Source organism: Alligator sinensis, unplaced genomic scaffold, assembly GCF_000455745.1.
Source record: "Alligator sinensis unplaced genomic scaffold, ASM45574v1 scaffold454_1, whole genome shotgun sequence".
Taxonomy (NCBI): Eukaryota; Metazoa; Chordata; order Crocodylia; family Alligatoridae; genus Alligator; species Alligator sinensis.
In genome coordinates, this window is record NW_005842095.1 from 951,430 (window position 1) to 974,446 (window position 23,017).

Below are 23,017 nucleotides of genomic sequence, written 5' to 3' on the forward strand. Positions count from 1 at the left end.
GTTACATACATCTAGCATGTGGAGGCTTTCTAGTGGACAGGGATCCTCAAGGTATTCATAACTTTGTAGAGATTACACTGTTCACAAGTGTGTAAATTATCATCTGGCCAAAGTCATCATCTTCATAGGCAATCCTTAATAGTCAAGGATGATTGTCTTCCATGATTATCTTATCTGTGAGTCTGAAGATGGCAGACAAGGCCTCTCTGGGGTCAACAGACTCTGTTGTAAGTTGGGCACATGTTTCCATGTGGAGTGAGTGGCTCTGGGTTTTTAGGCATGTGTTCAAAAGGAGGACAGAGAAAGCATTTCAAGTATGTCCTCAAGGCCAGCTTGAAAACATGCAACATTGGTATCAACTTGTGGGAGACTATCATTCAGAACCACCCCAAATGGAGGAAGAGTCGGCTGGCCAAAGTATATCTTAGTAGAAAGGGAGAGCTCATCTATTTTGACACTGCCACTACAACTCTAAGCATTACATAATGACACATCCATATATAATAATTGAATCAAGAGGAGGACTGCTATCAAGAGATGTGATCCATCTGACCAGAACTGGAAAGAGAATTTTTGAGTGTTGTCTGGCTAACCAAGTAAAGGAGGGGGAGGGGGCTTTAAACTAGGTTCCACAGGGGATGGTGAACAAAATCCTATAGCAGCAGAGCAAACTATTCAGTGGGGAAAGGGCTGGAAGAAGTAGCTAAACTCTGGGAAACGGCCAGAGAACACAGGATGGCAAAATGGTATAAAAGGCAAGTGAGTTGGTCAAAATGAAAAATACGTCCAATTTATATACACAAAATGTGAGAAGTGTGGGAAATAAACAAGATGAGCTGGAAGCTGCAGCATGGGAAGAGAACTATGACCTGGGACAGCTCTTATGACTGGAATGTCAACATTGAGTATTATATTTTGTTTTGGTAGGGCAGGGCTGGGAGAAAATGTGGTGGTGTCACCTTATATATCAAAAACATGTATACATGTTCTCTGGCTCAGAGGGAAGAAGATAGCAGAGCAGAATGCATTTCAGTGAAGATGAAAGATGAAAGATTCAGCAGCAATATAATATTTGGCATTTATTATAGGCTACCAAATAAGGAAGAGGAGACAGGTAAAACACTCTTCAAGGAGGTGATAAATCTATCCAAGAGCTGTGGGATGGTACTGATGGAACACTTCAGGTTTCTGTGGAAGAACAACAAAGCCAAACATAAAATGTCAAGCCAGTTTCTAAGTTGTATGGAGGGCAACTTTCTGTTCCCGATGTCTGGGGATACAACAAGGAGATCATATATCTTGGATCTTGTCCTGAACAATAGGGAAGATGTGAAGGTGATGAGCAACCTGGAAGGAAGCAATCACAATATGATACAATTCCATATCCTGAGGCAGGAAAAGCATAAGATCAGCAGAATTAAGATTCTAGATTTCAAAAAGGTAGATTTCACCCAACTCAAGGATTTGATAGGCACGGCACCATGGGAAGACAGACCCAAGGCTAAAGGCCTCCAGGAAGGCTGGAAGCTTCTAAAGGGCACAGTATAGGAGGCCCAAAGAGAAACTGTTCTGACATGGTGGAAACAGCAGAAGAATGGCAAGAGACCAATGTAGCTACACAAGAAGCTTTTAGGATGCCTCAAAAGCAGGTAGAGCAGAAGCTTTGTTATACGTCACCCCTGGGAAATGCGGGGTGCAGGATAACAAAATATGTCGGTTAACTGAGAGGCCCGAACAGGCGTCTTTGCTTGTTCGGGCTGCTGCCTCTCCCACCACATCGCCGCCCCTCCTGTGGGCCCCACAGGCCCTGACAAACAGGGAGGTAGGCCCCATGTAGGCTGCTGTGCCCTGTGCCATGGGGGATTGGCAGCACAGGCTGCTTTGCCCCGGGCTGTGGGGGCTTGGCATTAATGAAAGTGCCATATTGGGTATTTCCGGTTTCACTTTTACCTTACAGCCGGCATGCCAGTTAATAGATCATGCCAGCTTGTAAGGTGCCGGATAACGCAGCTTTTACTGTAATAGTCAAATGGGCAGATCACTAGGGAAGTGAACCAGGAAATACCAGGGAACCTGCAGGGATAAAGTTAGGAAGGCAAAGATAAAGAATGAACTGCACCTGGTAAAGTAGGTTAAAGACAATGAGGAGAAGTTCTGTAAGTATTTTGGTTTTAAAAGAAAGACAAAGAAAGCTGTGGGTCCACTATCAACCAGTTAGGGTGGACACTTCAGAAAAGATTTTAAAAAGATGGAGCTACTCAATAGCTACTTTGCATCATAGATTCATAGATGTTAGGGTCGGAAGGGACCTCAATAGATCATTGAGTCTGACCCCCTGCATAAGCAGGAAAGCGTGCTGGGTCTAGATGACCCCAGCTAGATGCATATCCAACCTTCTCTTGAAGACCCCCAGGGTAGGGGAGAGCACCACCTCCCTTGGGAGCCCGTTCCAGACCTTGGCCACTCGAACTGTGAAGAAGTTCTTCCTAATGTCCAGTCTAAATCTGCTCTCTGCTAGCTTGTGGCCATTATTTCTTGTAACCCCCGAGGGCGCCTTGGTGAATAAATACTCACCAATTCCCTTCTGTGCCCCCGTGATGAACTTATAGGCAGCCACAAGGTCGCCTCTCAACCTTCTCTTGCGGAGGCTGAATAGATCCAGGTTCTCTAGTCTCTCCTCGTAAGGCTTGGTCTGTAGGCCCTTAACCATACGAGTGGCCCTTCTCTGGACCCTCTCCAGGTTATCCGTATCCCTCTTGAAGTGCGGCGCCCAGAATTGCACACAGTACTCCAACAAGATCAGTCTTCACAAAAAGATTAAGCTACAGCCAGACATCTAATGCAGATTATTTGGACAAGGTAGGGGACAAGATGAGGGTTGAAATAGCAAAAGAGACAGTCAGAGAGCTTTTCATGGATCTGAATGAATTCAACTCAGCAGGTCTTACTGCATTTAATACCAGATACTGAAGGAACTGGCAAAGGAGTTCTCTGATATCAGAAGATATCCTGATAACTGGCCAGGATCAAGTAGAGTGCCCCAGGGGTTTGTCCTAGGGCTGGTTTTATTCAATATTTTTATCACCAACCTGTAAGATGGGATGGACTGTACCTGTAGCAAGCTTGCATATGACACCAGACTGGGGGAAATAATAGATAACCTGGTGGGTAGGGCTGGGATTTAGAGAGACCTTGAAAAATTGGAGGATGGTACCAAAAGAAATCTCAGGAGGTTCAATATGGGCAAGTGCAAAGTACTGCATTTAGGACGGAATAATCCTATGCACCAGTATGGGCTGGGGGCTGACTGTCTAAGCAGCTGCGCTGCAGAAAGGGAGCTGCCTGCGGGTTACAGTGGACAAGAAACTGAATATAAGCCAACAGTGTGCCCTTGTTGTGAAGAAGCCTAACAGTATACTGGGCTGCATTAATAGAAGCATTGTCAGCAGACTGAGGGAGTGATTCTCCTCCTCTATGTGACACTGGTGAGGCCACACCTGGAGTACTGTGTCCAGTTTTGGGCCCTCCACTACAGAAAGGATGTGGACAAATTGGAGAGAGTCCAACAGAGGGCAACACAAATGATTAGGTGGCTGGGGCATACAAATTATGAGGAGAGGTTGAGGGAATTGGGCTTATTTAGTCTGCAGAAGAGAAGACTGAGAGGGCACTTGATAGCAGCCTTCAACTACCTGAAGGGTGGTTCCAAAGAGGATGGAGCTAGACTGTTCTTAGTGGTAGCAGATGACAGAAAAGGTGCAACAGTCTCAAGGTGCAGCAGGGGAAATTTCGGTTAGCTATTAGGAAAAACTCTCACTAGGAGGGCAATAAAGCACTGAAACGGGTTACCCAGAGAGGTTGTGAAATGTCTAACCGTTGAGACAGCTAGACAAAGCCTTGGTTTGGATGATATAATTAGTAGGGCTGTGTAAAGCTTCAGTCCCTGATTCGATTTGGTGGAGATTTGGCCTGATTCGATGGCCGAATCTCCAAATCCGAATCGAATCAGAGGACCCTTTAATCTCTTTGAATTGAATTGGAATCCTCCAAATTGATTCAGAGAGATTTGGAAAGATTTGGAGGTTCAGACATAGACACAGCTTTAAATGTTTTTTCTACATACCTCTAGGTAGCAGGTGGCTCGTGAATGCTGCAATGCTGGGGCACATGGAGTGCCCCACAGGAGTGCAGGGGGCTCCCCAGCATGCTTGGCAGCTGACCCAGAAGTGGACCAGAAGCACTTCTGGGTCTGCTGGAGAGCATGCTGCACCCCAACTTGGCAACTGGTGCCTCCTGGGTTGGGGGGGGGGCATCTAGGGTCTCCCCACGGCTGATTGCTGAGCCTGGGAGAGGCACGGGGGGGAGGGCCCTGCATGCTCCCTGGCGGACCCAATAGTGGATCAGAAGTACTTCCAGTCCACTTCTGGGTTTGTTGCCTAGCACGTGGGTGGTTCCCCCGCACTCCTGTGGGACTCTCCATGTGTCCCAGCATTGCAATGATCACAAGCACGCTGATACCTTGAAGTATGTACAAAAAACATTTAAAGCTATGTCTGTGTCTGAATTACTGATTCTCTGAATCTGCATTAAATCTTCAGATTTGGATTTGGATTAATCGAATCAGGGACAGTGATCTGAATCAACTAATCAAATCACTGTCCCTGATTTGGGCTGAATCCAAATCCGAATCGGGTCTGTTTTGCACACCCTTAATAATTAGAGATGTTTCTGCTTTGAGCAGGGGGTTGGACTAGATGACCTACTGAGGTCCCTTCCAGTCCTAATTTTCTATGATTCTATGATCTAGGAGCCCTTGACACTCTTATTCATGAAGTCATGGGAGGTAGTCAAGATACCAGAGGACTGGAAATAGGCCAAAGTAGTGCCCCTCTTTAAAAAAGGCAAAAAGGAGGATCCAGGGAACTACAGACTGGTTAGCCTTAGCTCAATACTGAGGAACTTACTGGAACATATCTTAAGGAAGGTCCTTTGCAATCATCTGGAGGAGGAAAGAATGATCACGAGCAGCCAACATGGATTTATGAAGAATAAATTGTGCCAAACAAACTTGATCTCTTTTTTGAAAAGATAACTTGTTGGATGGATGAGGGGAATGCTATGGATATAGTGTATCTGGACTTAAGGCATTTACAGATTCACAGATTCATAAAAGTTTAGGGCTGGAAGGGACCTTGTGAGATCATTGGATCTAGCCCCTCTACTTTGGGCAGGAAATACTGCTGGGGTCTAATAACCCCAGCAAGATGTGCATCCAGTCTCCTTTTGACAAGGTCCTACCCACATGAGCATGCCATAAACGTATTGGGCAAATGTGGGCTGGACAAACTACTATAATTTCGATAGGCAACTGGCTTGATAGCCCCAAGCAAAAGGTAATTATAAATTGATCCATGTCAGAATGGCAGGAAGTTTCAACTGGAGTTGCACAGGGGTCTATGCTCTGCCTACTGCTGTTCAGCATGCTTATTAATTATTTGGATGATGGAATTGAGAGCCTTTGAGGAATTTTGCAAATGATACAAAACTGGGGAGGACTGCAAACATATTGGAGGACAGGAGTGCAATTCAGAAGGATTTTGACAGATTAGAAAGCTCGGCTAGAGCTAACAGAATGAAGTGTAATGCAAAGTGCTATACTGTGATAAAAGTAATGAAAAATATTAATATAAAATGGATGATACCTGGCTGGATGGTAGGACTATGAAGAAGGATCTGGGACTCTTGGTAGATCACAGACTCAATGTAAGTTGCAGTGTGACGCAGCCACATGAACGTGAATGCAGTTTTGGGGATGCATCAATATAAGTATTAGACATAAGACACAGGAGATGATAGAGCCTTTCTATTTGGCACTGAAATACTGTGTGCAGTTTTGGGCTTTATATTTTAAAAAGGACATGGAAAAGTTTGAGAAATCCAAAAGTGGGTGCCAAAATGTTGACCACTGTGGTCCCGCTGCTTTACCTGTGGCAGGATAGGGTGTTACATTTTGTGTTGTCAGTGTTGACTCTGTAGTTTTGTTAAGAGATTGGACAATAAATGTATGTAGGATAGTTTGGATTGGGATGGTCTTGCCTCAGGCAAGGGGTTGGACTTGATTACATATGGAGGTCACTTTCACCCCTGCTTCTCTGTGATATGATTCCAAATCAGGGGAAAAATAGGAACAATATATGTGTATGTGGAAATCATGGATCAGCATTCTCCTTCATCTCATCGTTGAAGAGGTGAAGGAGATAGTAGGAGGAAACAAAAGTTTTTAGGGGAGAGGAAGTGAAAAGGAGAGCCTTTGCTGGAATACCTTATTCTCCCGTTAAGTGATCTGTCTACTGTCTGGAAGGCTGAGAGTTACATCTTAATCAGACATCAGCTCTGCCTGCTCCTGCTACATCGGGTCCTCGGCCTTGTTTCATTTTCATCTTACTATTAAAAAAGAAGAATAGGATCAAGTAGAGTTGAATAACCAAGGATAGAGGGAAGAGGGCAAACTTTTCTCTGCCTTGAACTGAAAAGGGCAGACTCTCTTGCTGTCTGTTTTCCTTTTATTTGAGTTTACTTTCACAGGAGAGTTACACTACACAAACCTTGATTGTCAGGTGAGAATGCAAACCCTATAACCATGATTCCTTCTGTTTTGTTCTTTTCCCTAACATCCTTTTAAAATTATGTCAGTTACTGTAGCAGAAACAATGGTGTCACCAGTATACTCACATTCAGGGGCATAACGAATGAGTTTCATGCCCTGGGCAAAATTCTCCTGAACCTAGGGGGAGGGACGGGGCTGAGAATTGGAGAGCCAGGAGAAAGAGGGAAGGATAGTGGTCTTATCTGCTCCACTATCCCTGTACTTGGCTTCTATGGTTAGACAGTGCAGTGCTGCTCCAGCCCAACCTAGATCCTTTGGCTGAGTGTTTTGACACAGCAAAGACTCAGGAATGCAGGGGATGCCATTCTGGTACCCCCTTTAAGTTGGCACTTAGGTCTGGTGCCTTTCTTCTTCTCTTCCCACCTCGTTATATACAACACAGCATGGTAGACCAAAATTACATATAGTTGTGTATAAAAGCTAGCAATGTATAGATTGTTATATAAATATGAATGGTTAGGTATATGTGTATGCATTTTGTATATGAAAATGTTGTTTCTCTTTTGCCAAAAAAGTACCATTCAGCTTGAACCCTTTTAATTAATACATATTTTTAACTTGGTATAGCTTCAATTATATTGGCCCTTATTTATGTCAAGAACAGAAACAAATGAAAGCATGTTTCTTCCTATTTTTTTTCAGTTTATTGGGGGATTTTACATGAAGTGATTATTCTATACATCCTTAAAATATTAAAAAATGTATTTTTAACTATTACCTAATGTTAAATAGGACTCAGCAATATACTTTACAGCAGTAGTGCTCATCTTAAGATTTAAGTTTTTCCCCTCCTTATCAATTAGTTTTTCTTCTTTGTTTCTGTATTCCTCGTGGTTTAAGAAAAACATGCTTCTTTTGGGTAAATGTTTATTTCTAACATTCCTCTGATGTCAAATGGCACTGCAGGGATGATAGCCTTTCCTTACATTTTATTCCTTGTCACTAGTCCTTTTAACAACTAGTATGCTTGAGGGAATTTTTTTCTTGCTGACAAAATTTCATAATCTCAAGAACCAATTTCCACTGCTACCTCAAAGTCTCTCAAGATTATTTTTTCCCTACCTTGAGGAGAAATTCAGACCATTCTAGGCTTTGAGCAAGATTTGAAGAAAAAAAAATCAAAATTGGATTCTTCTTTGAAATATTATGGAAATGAAGGCTGCCCTGGTAGAAACAAAGTTTTTAAAAGTTGCAAAATAGGGTTTATTTGGAGAAGTAGGTAAACAACACAAAGCACTTAAATAATTTTAGGTATATAATATCAAAACATTAAACTTTCTTTTGACACATAAGAGATAAAGCTTTTTAGTTCAAAGTATTTTATTAAATTTACTTGACTATTTTGTTCTCTCTGGAACAGAAGTCTAGGCATTTGGACCCAGATGGTCTTTCTTCACTGCACAGTACTGTTAACCAATATTTTCTGCATCTGTGAGTGACATGATGTAATCCCTGATATTGCCTCATTCTTTATTTTTTGAATTTATTTAATTCAGTTCTTTATTTATTTTCAGTTCCTGCTGGCCCAGCTCTCTAGTCTGCTCTCAAAGCCATGCTTTCCCCAGTCATGAACTTTTCCATTTCTCAGTTCTGTTCTTTGTCAGGTCCACAATATGATAGCATAGCCAGTTCTTTCTTGTGATGCCCTTTGTTTCTTTTTCCCAGTTCGTGATTTGTAGCAGCCTTCAGACTCTCTCTGTTTTCTCTCTCCAACCAAATACCAATCTGGCAGCTCAAGTCTTCTGCCTCCATAAACCAGCCTCCTGCCCACTGGTTCCTGATCCCTTCTTGACCTTATTTTCTGGTATTGGCTGCTAAAGAGTATGCCATGCCATCTGCTAGCTTGCTACTTATCTAGGTCCCTAACCCTTCCTTGACGGCCTAATTCCTTTTCTTTGTATTTTTAAATAGTATATATAATGTATTATATACATGTATTATATGTATATGTTGTATATATGAAAGAGTGAATGTGCCTGCCACTTAAGATAAAAAAGAGAGTTAAATTAAGCATTTTCTGTACAACATAACTTTTTACACACAACAAAACAAAGCTGAGTATCTCAAGGTTACAGATCTTTAACACTGAAGGACCTTTGGATGAGATGAGGCTAAAATTTTGTTCAGAATAATTTTATACTTTGGCTTTCAGGTTTTTTATTCCTTTAAATAAATTAGTTGTGGCTCACATGAATGGCAAGACAAACTTATAGTTAACAAACGTGTTAACCAACTTCATGCTGAGAGCACAGAATAAAGGAAATGTAACAACCATTGCCATGTCTACTGCCACTATCACCACTCAAGACCTTGCCACATATCTACCTTTTTTTCGAAATCCTGAAATACGTTTTGACCAGAGCACATAAGAAAAAGAAACATGATGGCTTTGTTATTCCTGAGGCTGTGTCTTAACCAAGAGGTGTAGTGAGTTCTTTCAGCACCCAGGGCAGAGATGCATGTGTGAGGGCAGGGGTGGGAATTATGCTGGATACTGGAGAGCTGGGGGTGAGGTGAAGGGAGTCTTACCTGCTCAGGCTTTTCACGCTTGGGCAACAGTTGCTACTGCTACAGCTGCTGCTGTTGTAGCAGCATGGGCTTAGGCTGCTACAGCTAAGGATAGACTTACTGCACACTGGCAGTAAGCTGTAGCCTGTGAGGTAAGCTTCCCAGGGGCCACTTGTGGTGCCTTATTTGTTCCCCTTCCCCCAAATATGCTATTGGTCATAGGGCTACACTCCCACATCAATCCCTCCCCAGAGAGATGGCTTTTCACTCACCTCACAGACACCCCTCTCCCCCTTGATATGCTACTGGATCTGGGGCTACATCTGCCTGTTTCCTATGGCCAGGTGGTGCAGGGCTGTGCCTGCCATGGCAAGGCTTCTACAGGGATGGGGTCATACTGGCACCCTCTCTAAACCAGGAACAAACTTGTCAGGCTAAAACTAATTTTGAGGCAGCCTGAACCCAAAGGAAGTTTTTACTTCCACAAGCTGACAAGAAGAAATTCAGTGCAAGGTAGAGAAAGTTCTTTTAGACTCAGGATCTAAGAGCAGCTAACTGGATTATATGCCATGTTCTGTGCCTCTAGTCTTCTAGTAGCTGAATAACAAGCCAGCAACAGAAACTGTATTTTTATATAATTATTATTCTTTTTACTTTGCCTCTGTGTGCATGAGCCTTGCCTTCCCTTAAAGAAGGGCTTGGCTAAGGCAGAGCTGGCTAAGAACTGTTGCATAAAATTGATTTTTTTTATTAGATGAACTTATGCTGTCTGGGAGATTGTCAAGCATGAGTATTCTTTTTCATAAAAAGGTGCTTAACGTATGCAGAGCATGAGAATAAGGAATTTGTTAAAATGCCGAGTTAGGCACAATTTGTATTTGATATTTTTAGTATTTTTTCACTTATTGAGTGGGACGATGTAAAGGGACAGTTCTTTGAGTATTAAAAATTGCATTTTGAGTATTAATAAAATAATAAAAATAGAATGAAAACCCTTCCAGTTCTTCAGCATGCCTATCAAGTAATAATGATTCACTTAAACTAGTGTTCTGCCAGGGTATCTCTAATGATTTAGGTGGAATAATTCCTGAGTAATGTCAGTGAAGATGAAATTAGAATTCAGAGTCTGTCTTCTAATACTGTCAGTGATATTTACTTGACTTCAGTAAACAGAATTTGACTGAAGCTGCTCACAAAAGGCATAGCTTGACTTCTCACATTTTTATATATATACACACACACACATATATATCTTAAGCAAATACACATTAAGTAATAAATAGTCCAGCTACAAAAATATTTTGAATGTCTGCCAGATTTAATCATTACCAAGTGGTGCACATTCTGTGTGGATCATAGAGATCACTCAAGTTAACCACAACTTTAGGTGGTTTCTTTAACACATTGCTCAGTTACTTTAAGGGCTTTGGTCTCAAACTGTTTTCCATTTTTCCCTTCTGTTTGCTTTATGAATATTTTGTCTCACAGTGCATATAAAATAGTCTTCTTCTAGTTAGAGTTATTCCCGGGAAGCCAAACCTTTCAAACTTTAAGAGTCTGAGAGAGAGAGAGAGAGCAGGGAGAACAGCCAGTCCTTCTAGGGAATGCCTAATTGCCAGGTGAGAGGGATCAACTGATCAGCATGGAGTTACAGCTGAGAGGTTTAGAAAGACTCAGAGCAAGTGAGCATGGGAGAAGAAAAATAGAAGCGTATTTGAAAAAAAGTTTTACTACAGAAAGGTGACTGGGTGATATTCATCTTTGTGTTCTTTCCTGAGGATAGGAAGGAGGAGGGATACTTGTTTGATGATTTGGTAAACAAACTTAATTGAAATAATTGCAAACAGGATTGGAGTGGGGCTGACTATTGTGGCTTGGACTGGTAAGTTTTAAGGGTCTTCTCTACAAACATAGATGAGTTTGGACATTAATCATGAGGTTTGTGTATTGGATAATTGTAAAAGAATATTGTGTTGGTAATAGGGGTACTTTAGGATAATGTGACTCATAAGTTTCACTTGGTTTTACAACATAAAAGATAAAAGTGGTCTGAAATTTTGTTTTGGATTCTTACCATGTTAGATTGTTGGTAACACTCCCTCCCTCCACCCCACTGAATAAGGATTTTCTGTACCTTTCTTTGTATGGAGCATTTTATGGGTGAAGAACCCTGTTACAGTTTTGGGTGTGTCTTCTCTGTAAATAGCAGTAAACATGGAAATGACTGCTCTTGGGGGGGGGGGGGGGCAGATGGGGAGGGTAAAGAGAAATTCAGTTTCAAGCTTCTGATGTTGTTATAATCCAGTCTTCCTTTAATGACAAAATAAGACAAATGCATGCAAACAAGGATAGATAAGCAAAGTGAGAATAGAAAAAGTATCTTCTGCCTAAGGAAGCTGACTCTCACTTGCAGTCTAGCTGCTGTGGAAACACAGGCCAAGCATATGAACTCCTGTGTCACACTCCAACTTGGTAAACTCTTACCATTGGCAGGCAGTCCAAAGCACTGATTTTTACTTTCCTCTTGGGGTATTGCATAGTAGTTGCATTCGATGTGTGAAATTTGCCTTGGTCCAATTAGCCAATGTCTTAGAAGACTAAGAGAAATAAAACTGGGAAGAAATGAGAGGATTATGGGGAATCTCCTGCTACCCTTCCCCACCAAGTCTTGATATATTAAAACATGTTACTCCATCCTGTTTTTTTGTTTTTTGAATGACATATATGCTCCTCAGTGAAAATGACTTTTTTATAAGTTTCACCACTGCTAATAGCTATGTCACCTTCACTCAATAGCTTGCAGGATCTGGGCTCCCAACCACACCCACCATATGGAGTTTGCCAGAAATACAGAGCCTGTGTCTCCCAGGATTTCCAGACTGCTAGCTTTGCAGATAAAGTCAATGTTGTCTAAATTTCTAGGCTCCTGATATGGAGTCAGGAACTGAGGACTACTCAGAGCTGGATCTCCCAGGACTTCCACTGCTCTTTATTTTTAGTACGCAGCTCCAAGGCAGAGAATGTGGAAGCTCTGATGTCTGGTTGCCTTGGAACTGCTGTCTCTGGAAGCACAGGTTCCCTGTGTCTGGGGCATCTGCCTTGAATGCAGGCAGGTTTCTGTTAGAAGCCTACCTTGGATTTAGCAAATCCAAGATGTGAACCAAACAGTTTGCTTCAAATTTAATTCTTTTTTTAAAACCACACAAGAAGATATGGTGCCTGGTCTAAAGAAAATGCAACCTGCCAGCTAGTACACCAGGTGAAGAAAGGCCTAGGTACTAGGAAAAAGACTCAGAATGCCTTTTATTTTCACTGACTGACTCATCAGGATTTCACATCCCATAAGACTGTTACAAAAAACTGAACCACATAACTGATAGTACTGTGCAAGGCAGCTCCAGGGTGAAACATGCCCAGTCTGGTTTGTAAGCATTGCTTTCCAAACTGGAATCATAGTTGCAACATCAGCGCAATGCCGTGTATACTCCAATAAGCTCTGCTGAGAGGCAGGCTACTTATGTAGGTTTTGGTCTCTGAAATTCAGATGATTAATAGTATTTATAGTACAGATCAGTGCTTCAAACTAAAACATTAATTAAGAGAGATGCATGCTCACTTCCCATATGCATGCCACCCTTGAATCCTTTGTTGAAAACAAGGTATATCTGGGACTAAGTTGCTTAAGACAATATGGACTTATTAAATCACGCTCAAATAAGAGAATACAGCATTTCACCATCTTTCAAGAAATAAATAGTAGATCTTTGATTTCTGCCTTATCCTCCATTTCGGTGGTACCGTTGCAAATAATCCATTGGCTGTGGAATCTTTCTACAACCTATTAAAAATGTATCCACCTGTTAAACTATGTTGAATCTAGGACAATTTGTCATCATCACAGATGAGACTAGATTTTTCTTTTCATAAGAATGATAAGCAAAGGCAATAACTAACATGACTTTGAAGTGTCCCATGTGAGACATACGTGGAAGGTAATATGACAAACTGACACGTTCTTTGCTTATGCTAGAATTGTTTTTTGCAAACATCACATTTGCTGAATCAGAAGAGATTCCATTTATATTTGCCCTTGGAACATATAATGAAAACATAAGCTAGGATAGTTTTCCTGTTTGGGGGGTATTGCAAATAGGAATTGTCAAGAGATTTCTCTCCCCCACCCCCAACATATTTGGATAAAATATGGTGGCATATCCTTGGTGACATCCCTAAATTAATCTGTCACTATAGTGACCAGGTCTGACATGTCATTGTTCACAGCTGACTTCGGTTGAATGAATGCTGAAAGTTCTTTTGAGTTCCTTTTACACAGAAGAAGTAAAACATTCACAAACAATCTGAGAACATCATTTTACTACCTGAGTGAACTGATCACTAAAAGAAGTAGGATACTCTGCTGTGCTACTTGCTTGACAAAACAATAGTTCAACCATTGTAAACAGTGTTGTAACTGGGGCAGCCACCTGTGGTGATGACTTGGGGCCAGGGCAGGAAAAAAAAAAGCCTCCTATCATAGGCAAAAATTTGTGACAATGGCATAACAGCAACCAGATGTCACCACTGACTCAGACTGCCTTGCTATGCTGCTGAGAGTAATCCTTCTGCTTTGTTTGTTGAAATAAAACATGAAGTCATGAACTTTTGTCTAAATATCAATGTTGCACAATTTGTATGGTTTGTGGATGTAAATGTTTCTTGAATACACTTCCCATATGTCTGTCCTGGAATTGCCAGTTAATCTAGCTTGATTGAGAGATTGTAAAACAGGCAGGTTGTTTCTTCTCAGAGGACAAGTTTCAACTCATTTTGATTTTGCAGTAGTATGTATGGTATATTTTAGGACTTGGGAGCCTATGAGCTTTCCCATATGTGCAATAATACAAACCAGGTTACCCTGGAGGTATGCTAATCTTTTTACGGAGAATTAAAACTGAGAGTGAAGTTACATGTTACAATAAGACCATACTAAATCTGTGGAATGTTAAGCAGTTCTAAAGTTTGAATATAATGTGAGTAACTGTAAATTAAGGCTAAGTACAAACAGTCAAAAAATGGGGCTGAATCGATTCAATCTTTGCAGGTTAGTCTAAACTGCACAGATTGAACCAATAAGTGAGCGAACAGATGTTTACTTTTGATTCTCAAAATGCGGCCACATGCCTGCAGTGGCCCAGGACAGAAGCCAGGGGTTGCTAGAGCATGCTTCCCTGCTGGGCTGGAGTGGACAGCTTGACCCAAGGGTAGCCCACCCATCCTGTGAGGTAGGGGTTTATGGGGGAGCTACAAAGCATCCTGGGATACTCTGGTACTGAGTCAACTTGAGTTTGGAGAGGATTTGGGCCAGAAGATCAGTAAACCAGTTTAACCTAAATCTGTTAAATATGGATGGATGTAGTATCAGACTTACCTTAAACAAGTTTTGGCCATTTTGAAAGTGGTTTATGTGCACTGAACTTCTGTTGTATTACAGATTTGAACTGTTTTTTGATCACTTATACTGGTTTATGTGCAATTTCTACCCCTAGCCTAAGGGTTTCTTGCCTACACATCTCTTACTTGCCATTGGAGAGCTGATGAGCAGGGATGTGGTTTGGAGTCAGGACAGCTGGGCTGTATTCCTGGTTGTGGGGGAGGGAAGATGGGTGGTAGGGATGTTGGGAGAGGTTCATCCTTGGATTCTGGAGGACTGAAAATTGCTTGTTTTTATCTCTTCCCAGAGTTAACCCTTGCCTGAAGTAGTGTTATTTTGAGATGCTCAGAGGGCACTTAGTATGAGTTAATGATCCTTAATATGAGGGCACTTGAACTTTAAGTCTCTTTGGTATTATCTATGTGTAATGTGTAACTTCACCCTCATGAGAAGCATCAGACTTGTTGCCATGAAAAATTGTCAAGTTTTTGTATTTTTATCAAGGCCAATAAGAATCTCAATATTTATTTACTAGCTGAAACCCGCAAAACATTTGCTATTAAATTTTTATTGAAAAAGTATTTCTTCAAATGCAGGATTTTTAGTTATCCTTTGACTGAATACTTTAACGGGATCAAAACTCCTCACCCTCAAAAAGGCTACATAAAGCTGTCCATGTGTAAACACAGGCTTAGGAATATAAATACATATTTTATTAAAAGTCTGACCTTGTGACTTGTTTACAGTCATAGAATAAGAGGGCCCTTGTACACGTGAGGAAATTGCCCCTTTTAGTGGTTTAATTGCCCTTTTTAACAAATTAATTGAGTAACACTGTACACATTCAGTGGTGTGTTATGATTAAATTTTATAATACCATACATGTTTGGTGGTGGATTTTGATTTTAAAAGATTTTTTTACATAGCATACTAAAACACATCCCATGTATTTTAGTTTGCTATGTAACTAATTACAGAGATATTCCTCACGTGGACAAGGGCTCTATCTGGAGAAGGCGGGAGGGATGCTGCATAGGGTGCTGGAAGCCTGGGCATGCTCGGGGAAGTCTGAGCTTGGTGGGCTTCTAGTGCCCTGTGCATTATTCCCGCTGACTTCTTGGGCTGACAGAACACCCAGCCACCCTCCCACTGCCTTTCCAGGGCAGCCAGCCTGTTCCTGGGCAGTCCCAGGTGGTGGAAAGTGGCAAGGACAGTGCATGGGGTGCTGGAAGCCCACTGAGCCTGAGATTCCCCGAGCACACCTGGGCTTCCAGTGCTCTGTGCACTGTTGGACCTAGTGGGTGCTGCTTGTGAGCTGGGGCTGCATCCACACAGCTAGCAGCCCACCTGGGTAGCCCTGGGTGCTCTGCCACTGCAGGAGGAAGGATTGCTGCCCCCCTGCAGCTTGTGGGCTGTGCAACCTGGCGGCAGCTTGCGTGGGGAGGCTCGGGGGGGTGGGGGGAACAGTAGCAAAGGGCCTGATTTTTTTTCTTTTTCTTCCCAGAACCTACCTGCATCTCCCACAGCCAGGGAATGAGTTGCTGGTGGTTTGCACAGTCCCTGAGCTGCAGGGGGCCTCATGTTTCCCTCCGCAGTGGTGGCACTGTCCCAGGCAGCACCCTATTCTGATGGTCCTGGGGGATGCTCGGAGAGAAGCACTGGGGCTTCCTGCAGCTCAGGGCCCACTGGCAGCTTCCCCCCAGCTTTGGGAGAGGTGGACAGGCTCAGGTGGTGGGGGGGAGGGGGAAGGAAGGATCAGGCCCCTCACCACTTTTTTTTTTTTCCTTCGGTGGAGCCTGCCCACTCTGCAGTGGTGGTGTGGGGGGCAGTATAGAATAAACCTATAACCATATTAAAAACTATTCTTACCTTCTGTGGGCCTGGAGTTTAACTGTAGCTGTCCTCTCTTGTGTGACATCTGTATCCTCTTTTCTGTTTTGCTTGAACTTCTACTCTTCCTATGCTCCCCTGTCCAGTCTTGCTTTTCCCTGCCCCCACTACCTGCTGTTCTAAAGGTTTCTTCTCTCCCTGGAAAACAATAGCAACTTTTCCTGATTCCCCCAAGACTGTATTCTCTTTTCAGATTGACAACTGACCATGTTTATGATTGAGAATAATAAAATTAGGGTATGGAAAAAGTGAATAAGGAACTGATAGGATTCATGATACAAAATAGGGGTCCCAAAACTGGTACACATACCAACGGGGGAACATAGATTCATGGAGGTTTAGGGCTGGAAGGGACCTTGGGAGATTTTTCCTGGGATTGAGGTCAGGGTGATTGGCCTGCAGTTCTCTGGGTCCTCTCTCCTCCCCTTGAAGATGGCCACAACGTTGCCTCTCTTCTAATCTTCTGGGCCCTCTCTTGAGCACCACAAATTGTCAACGGGTTTCATGAGCAGTCCTGTGATGACTTCAGCTAGTTCGTTCAGTACTCTCGGATGGAGTTCATCTGGTCCGGCTCTCTTATAGATATTCAGGCTCTCTAACTGTTCTTTCACCAGCTTTACATTGACTGTTGGTAGGTGGTTATCCTTACTGTGACTATTCTGTGTCATATTTGCATTTGACAGGGTATCACACTTAGACTGGTGGAATACAGATGTGAAGTACTAGTTCAGGGGTTCAGTTTTCTCCTTGGTGTCAGTAATCAGATGTCCATATGTATTGAGCAGTGGTCCCATGTGACCACTTGTTTTTCTCCTGTTAACTACATACTTAAAGAAGGAATTCTTATTGTCCTTGATTTTGGTTACTAACCTGAATTCAGTCACTGCCTTTGCTTTTCTAATCTCCCCCCGCAGGTGTGGGCCAATCTTATGTAGTTCTCCTTGGGTCCTGTTCCTAGCTTCCTTCATTGGTTGACCTCCCTTTTCTTTTTCAGATCTGCAACTTCCCTTTTGAGCCAAGATGGCCTCTCAGCCCCCTGTGCCACCTTTTTTGTGTACGGGTATAGACAACTTATTTGCCCCGAGGATCATGTCGTTGAAAAATGGCCACTCTTCATCCACAATCTTTCCCTGCGGTTCATGATCCCATGGGTCATTACTCACTAAAGCCCTTAACTTTTTGAAGTCAGCTTTTTTTGTACCTTGCTGATAGATTTCCCAGCTCTACAACAGATGGTGAAAATGATAGTGTTGTGGTTACCATTATCTAGGTTACCCTCTATTGTCAGATCACTTACCAGGTCAACCCCCTTGGCCAAAACTAAATCTAGGAGTGCATTTCCTCTGGTCCGCCCATATACCTCCTGAGACAGGTAGAGCTTGTCAATACAAGTCAGGATTCTATGCAAGTGGTCAAACCTGGCTGAGTGTTCTTCCCAGAAGATGTCTCGGTAGTTAAAGTCGCCCGTGATGACCATACCCCATGCTTTCACAGCCTCTTTCAGTTCTCTGGAAAATTCCAGATCTAACTCCTCATTTTGATTCAAAGGTCTGTAATATTTCTGCAGTTAGGTCCCTTTTTGCCACATTCCTCCCTGCTCCCCCCCCCCAATCTTGACCCACAGGGTCTCAAGTCACCCTTCCTTAGTACCAAATTTGGCTTCCAAGGAGGTACATTGCTCCTTTACATATAGAGCTACACCTCCACCCTTTTTTCCCTATGTGATCATTCCTATTCAGGGTATAGACCTCTATAGTTACAGTCCAATCATAGGTAAAATCCCACGAGGTCTCTGTTATCCCTCTGATAGTGTAGTTCCTGATGGAAAACAGGAGGGCTAGTTCCTCCTGTTTGTTCCCCATGCTCTTGGCATTTGTGTAGTCATTTAAGTCCTCTGCTGGAGGTCCTTGGTTTCCTGTCATGTTGAGGGAGCTCCATTCCCTCAGCTCATGCTGTAGTCTCCTCTGTCTCTGAAATGCATGCTGTAGTCAAGGAAGCTGAAAACCTCTCAGTAGCACCTTGCCGGAGTCTTCGGTTCACCTCTTCAATACATCTGACACTCCCCTCCATAACTGGGAGGATGGAGGAGAAAACAACCTGTGCCCCTAACCCCTTAAGCTCTGCCCCACCCTTTTTCCCCTCCTCCCTCCCCTCTTTTTCTCAACATGTAACTAATATGTGCAACTCATTTGCCTCAAAACAACCCATGACAGTATAAAAGTAAGTAGACAAATATATAGGGGATAGGTTTATTAGAAGCCACTAAACTACAGTTTGTGATGTAACCTCAGGCTTAGGTTGTCTATTACCTCTAACTGGGGAAACTGGTAAGATGGAACAAGGATAGGTCACTATGTAGACCCATTTTACTTTTATTCCCCTTTCAACTTCCCAAAAGATGTAACTAGCCAGTGACAGAAGAACTTCTAAGTCAGGTACAAAAACCTATTGTTAGAACAAATGCTGCCACTTTACTAATAGAATGAATGTAGAGAATCCGTACTTAATTTTATTTTTGTGTGTAAACATAGAATTAGTGTATGACAAAAATACTTACCTGTTTGAAAACTAACATATTAACATCTTGCAGATCATCCCAGTTGATTATAGTTGCATGAATAATTGTTTTAAATATTTAAGTATTTAAGCAATAAATAGAAACTTATTCATATTTAGGTTCCTTAACCAGCTTTTAGACTGCTGGGAAGAAAGATCATCCCACCATTAAGCTGAGAGGGAGAAAAGGTCTGCATTGTACTTTTCCTCTATTTTCTTTTTAGTTAAGAATAAAAAGATTTGCATTTTTAATATTGTCTATCTTCTAAATAGAAATAAGTATTTAGAGAATAAAAAGCAGTGCTTGGCAAATAGACTTATTGGACTTGCAATAATTTTCCTTTAAATAGAATTGGTGAAGAGTTTAGACATACTGCTTTCAGTTGTGTGTGTAGCAAAATTTAATTGCTTTTATTTTTATAAAATAGGTAGTAAAATTTTGAATTAATATAAGAATGGATTTTGTATTTCAAAAATAGTGAATACTATATGGATGTACCCGATTAAAAGCTGATATCTAACACACCACAGTACAGGTTTCCCTCACTTTATGCGAGTTCTTTATGTGTGGATTTGCTTTGATGTGTTTATCTTTTTCATACCAAAAATTTGTTATATATGAGGTAAATTCACTCTTACGCGATCGGTGTGGTAGAAGCGTGCAGTTAGCTGCTTTGTGCGGTGCATTGTGGCAGTGACGTGCAACAAAATATAGTCTCCTGTGTGAATCTGTGCTCCTCACTTGTCCGCAACACGTGTTTCTGTAGTTGCCATGGCCATTATGGTAACATTCAGCACCACCCTGTGCTTGTGCGTACTGTATGCTTTTGGTGAGTACCAAAATTGTCTTGTAAAAATGGTAGAAATGGGTCTGGGAGTCAGTACAGCTGAGGTCTTGGAACTTATCCGTATTTGTTACATTGTAAAGTTGGTTCCCTTTATGGAAATTCAAGTTATGCACTATTTTCTAGGAATGCGTGTACAGCATAAAGCGAGGGAAACCTGTATTTTGGTGGTGTTACTAACAATACAGTAGTTAAGATCTCTAGCACACATTACATTTTAGGTGCAGCGAACCTGTTAATTATGCCATAAAGAGCAATGCACTACGTGTTCACTGTATTTATGGCAAACTAGCCATAAATATATTCCCCCCCAAAATGAGCTGATTTATATGGTGCCATAAATTTGATCATGTGGCATGCCCAACTTTCTGTTGTTGATGATTGGCTGATTGTTGCCACTGAGACCTGGGCAGTCTATGGTCTAAAACCTAGCTGGGGGCTGTCCTGGTCCCAGAGCTGACAGTCACTGATTGTCAGCATCTGGATGTTGGCTCTCTGGGATCAGCTGAATGCTAGGATTTAGCAGTAGGCAATGCTGGGGTCTGAGACAAGTCATCCCTTGCCCAACTGGTGGAGAAGTTGGGAGTAGCTCTGGGTCCCAAATGTAGCTGCCCCCTGCTTTATCCCTGGGGGATGCTATGTGTTGCACAAACGGCTAGTTTTGTGCCCCTGGAGGCTTTTCCAATATACCTCAAGGACAGAGTCATACACACTCAGGCTGGATCCATCTCGAGTTTATTTGTTTGCAAACAGATCGACAAGGGAGTTCAATGCTCAAAGCCGTGTCGACCCCTAGCCACGCCCGAAGATACATTTTTATACCTCTCATGAACAAGATCCCATTGTGGCAATCTGTGATTTGCTACAGTTTTCTGCAAAGTTTATGTGCAAAGCAGGCAGTAACTAATCTGTGTTCCCACAGGAATCAGCCTTATCATGAACCAAACATTGTTCGGACTGTTCTCTCCCCCTAACAGGACCCCCCCTCTCCTGGCCCTGCAGTGGTGGGGGAGAGAGGAGAAGAAACAATTTGCAGTTTTCAGCTGTGAAGCCTTTTGTGTAGTGAGATGAGACATTTTTGTTACATATGTGCCTCTTTAGAATCTGGTGTGCACTTGGGATTGGGGAAGCTTCTCCCATGTGCTGGTTTAAAGACAAGCCTGCTTTGAACACAGGATAGAGGACCTCCCTAATCTCCAGCTGTACATGTTGGACAACTCTTTAAACAGGTAAGCATAGCTGGGGATGGGGGAACTTCTCCATCTCCATCTTGATGTGTCCTTTTGAAAAGGCACCCAGCATGAGCAGTGGTGGATGAGTGAGCTCCCCCATCTCCCACTGCTCTTTGGAGAGCACTGGGGAGCCTTTTCCCCCAATGCCAGGCTTATGGTGCCCAAGGAACTTTAAAAATCAGGCAGGCATTCATCCAGGGCTCCCTGCTGCACACCAATGGAGAATGCTTAAATGCAGAAATTTTCTGCAGTCTTTGTCTCGGAGACCTTCTAATCTTGACAGACTAAGCTATATTCACACACCCCTCTCATTGCTATAGACACACAGCAGGCCATTGCCCTGTCTGTTTCTAGTCGTATAATAGCACAGAATGAGTCTTGAATGTGACTAGATCAGAGTGGTAACAATTTATACTGGCTTATAGCTTAGTGCCGCTTACTGCTTCAGGGCGACAGAGAATGTATGGGGCGTAATATTCCTTAGACTACAATTGCATGAAGCCTTAACATCTGCCACCAGCCTAAGATTATGTACAACAGAGCTCTTAGTTTAAATATTCTTAGAATGGGAAATACCTGCAGCATCCAGAACTGTGATGTGGTAAATATAAGTAAATGTTGATTTGGAGTGAATTCTGTTTTAACTTGTAGTTTGAAAGGTTACTGTTTGCTCTTACAAGTTTTAGTAAAACTAAGCTTCATACCTGGCTGTTCTTAGATATCACCAAGAGACCAAGCACCAAGACAATAGATTGAAGTGGACTGGAACTTTTAGCAAGCTTGGCTCTAAGATTCATGATTCTAGTTTATCTCTTATAATCACAAAGGAAAATTATAGACTTAGACATATTTATTATAATATAATTTTATATTATAGTATAGGTGTATAAGATTAATTATAATATTTTATTTTAACTATTTATAAAACATATTATAACCATTTATTAATATTTATATTAATGTTTAAAAACATACGGTTAAGCAGCTTAACTGAAGGTTAAATAGCTTCCATGCGCGCTGTTTACGCTACATGCTCAACATCAAATGGCAAGATAAAGTTACCAATGCAGCGTTTCTTCAAAGGGCAAATTTACCAAGTGTGACAGCCCTACTCGGACAGAGATGATTGTGTTGGCAAGGCCATCTGATCAGACTGGAAGATGAACGTATACCCAAGGACATGCTTTATAGGGAACTATTGGAGGGAACAAGAACAACAGGATGCCCCAAGCTTCACTATAAAGACACATGCAAATGAGATCTGAATTGTCTAGATTGTAGCCATGTTGATCTAAGGATATGGGCAGACAAGGTTCTTTTGGTCAATCCAATATGCTTTTTTAGACCAACTAAAATAGTTGGAAAAATTTTTCTTTGCAAGCTTTTGGGTACAAACACCCTTCCTCAGCCTGGCAAAAGCTTGCAAAGAAGAATTTTTACATCTGTTTTGGTTGGTCTAATAAAAGATACAGGATTTACCTAAAGAACCTTCTCTGCCAGCAAGATATTAAGGCATTTGGAATTGAACCTGGTCAATGAGAAACCTTGGCAGTGATCGGAACAAGTGGTGTCATTATCTCCACCAGAGCATTAAAGTCCATGACAGGAATTGGCTCCAACAGCTTGAAGAGAAGAGTCCACAGGAAGAAAGCAGCTCCTGAACCACCCAACCATGGCACGTACACTGCCGCAGATCATGCAAATCTCGGCTTTGACTACTCATTCACACAAGACACTGAAAAACATCTATGTAATATGCTGCGATATCCACCATCTCTCACAGACAAAAAGATGCCGCTGATTGAGAGAACATAGTTTGCCATCTCTTTAATTATCATTAACACAAAGGAGAACATGCCAAGTTTAATCTTTGGAACAGGAATTACCT

At 42.1% G+C, this 23,017-nt stretch overlaps 1 protein-coding gene across 1 annotated transcript in view; it reads left to right on the forward strand.

The window, feature by feature from the left end:
• The first annotated feature begins 975 nt into the window (after window positions 1–975).
• The window catches only part of FSTL5 (follistatin like 5), a 469,924-nt gene continuing 447,882 nt past the window's right edge, over window positions 976–23,017 (forward strand). The window contains exon 1 of the mRNA XM_014520176.2: window positions 976–1,114. Within this exon, the coding sequence (XP_014375662.1) occupies window positions 976–1,114 (139 nt within the window). The remainder of the gene's footprint in view (window positions 1,115–23,017) is intronic.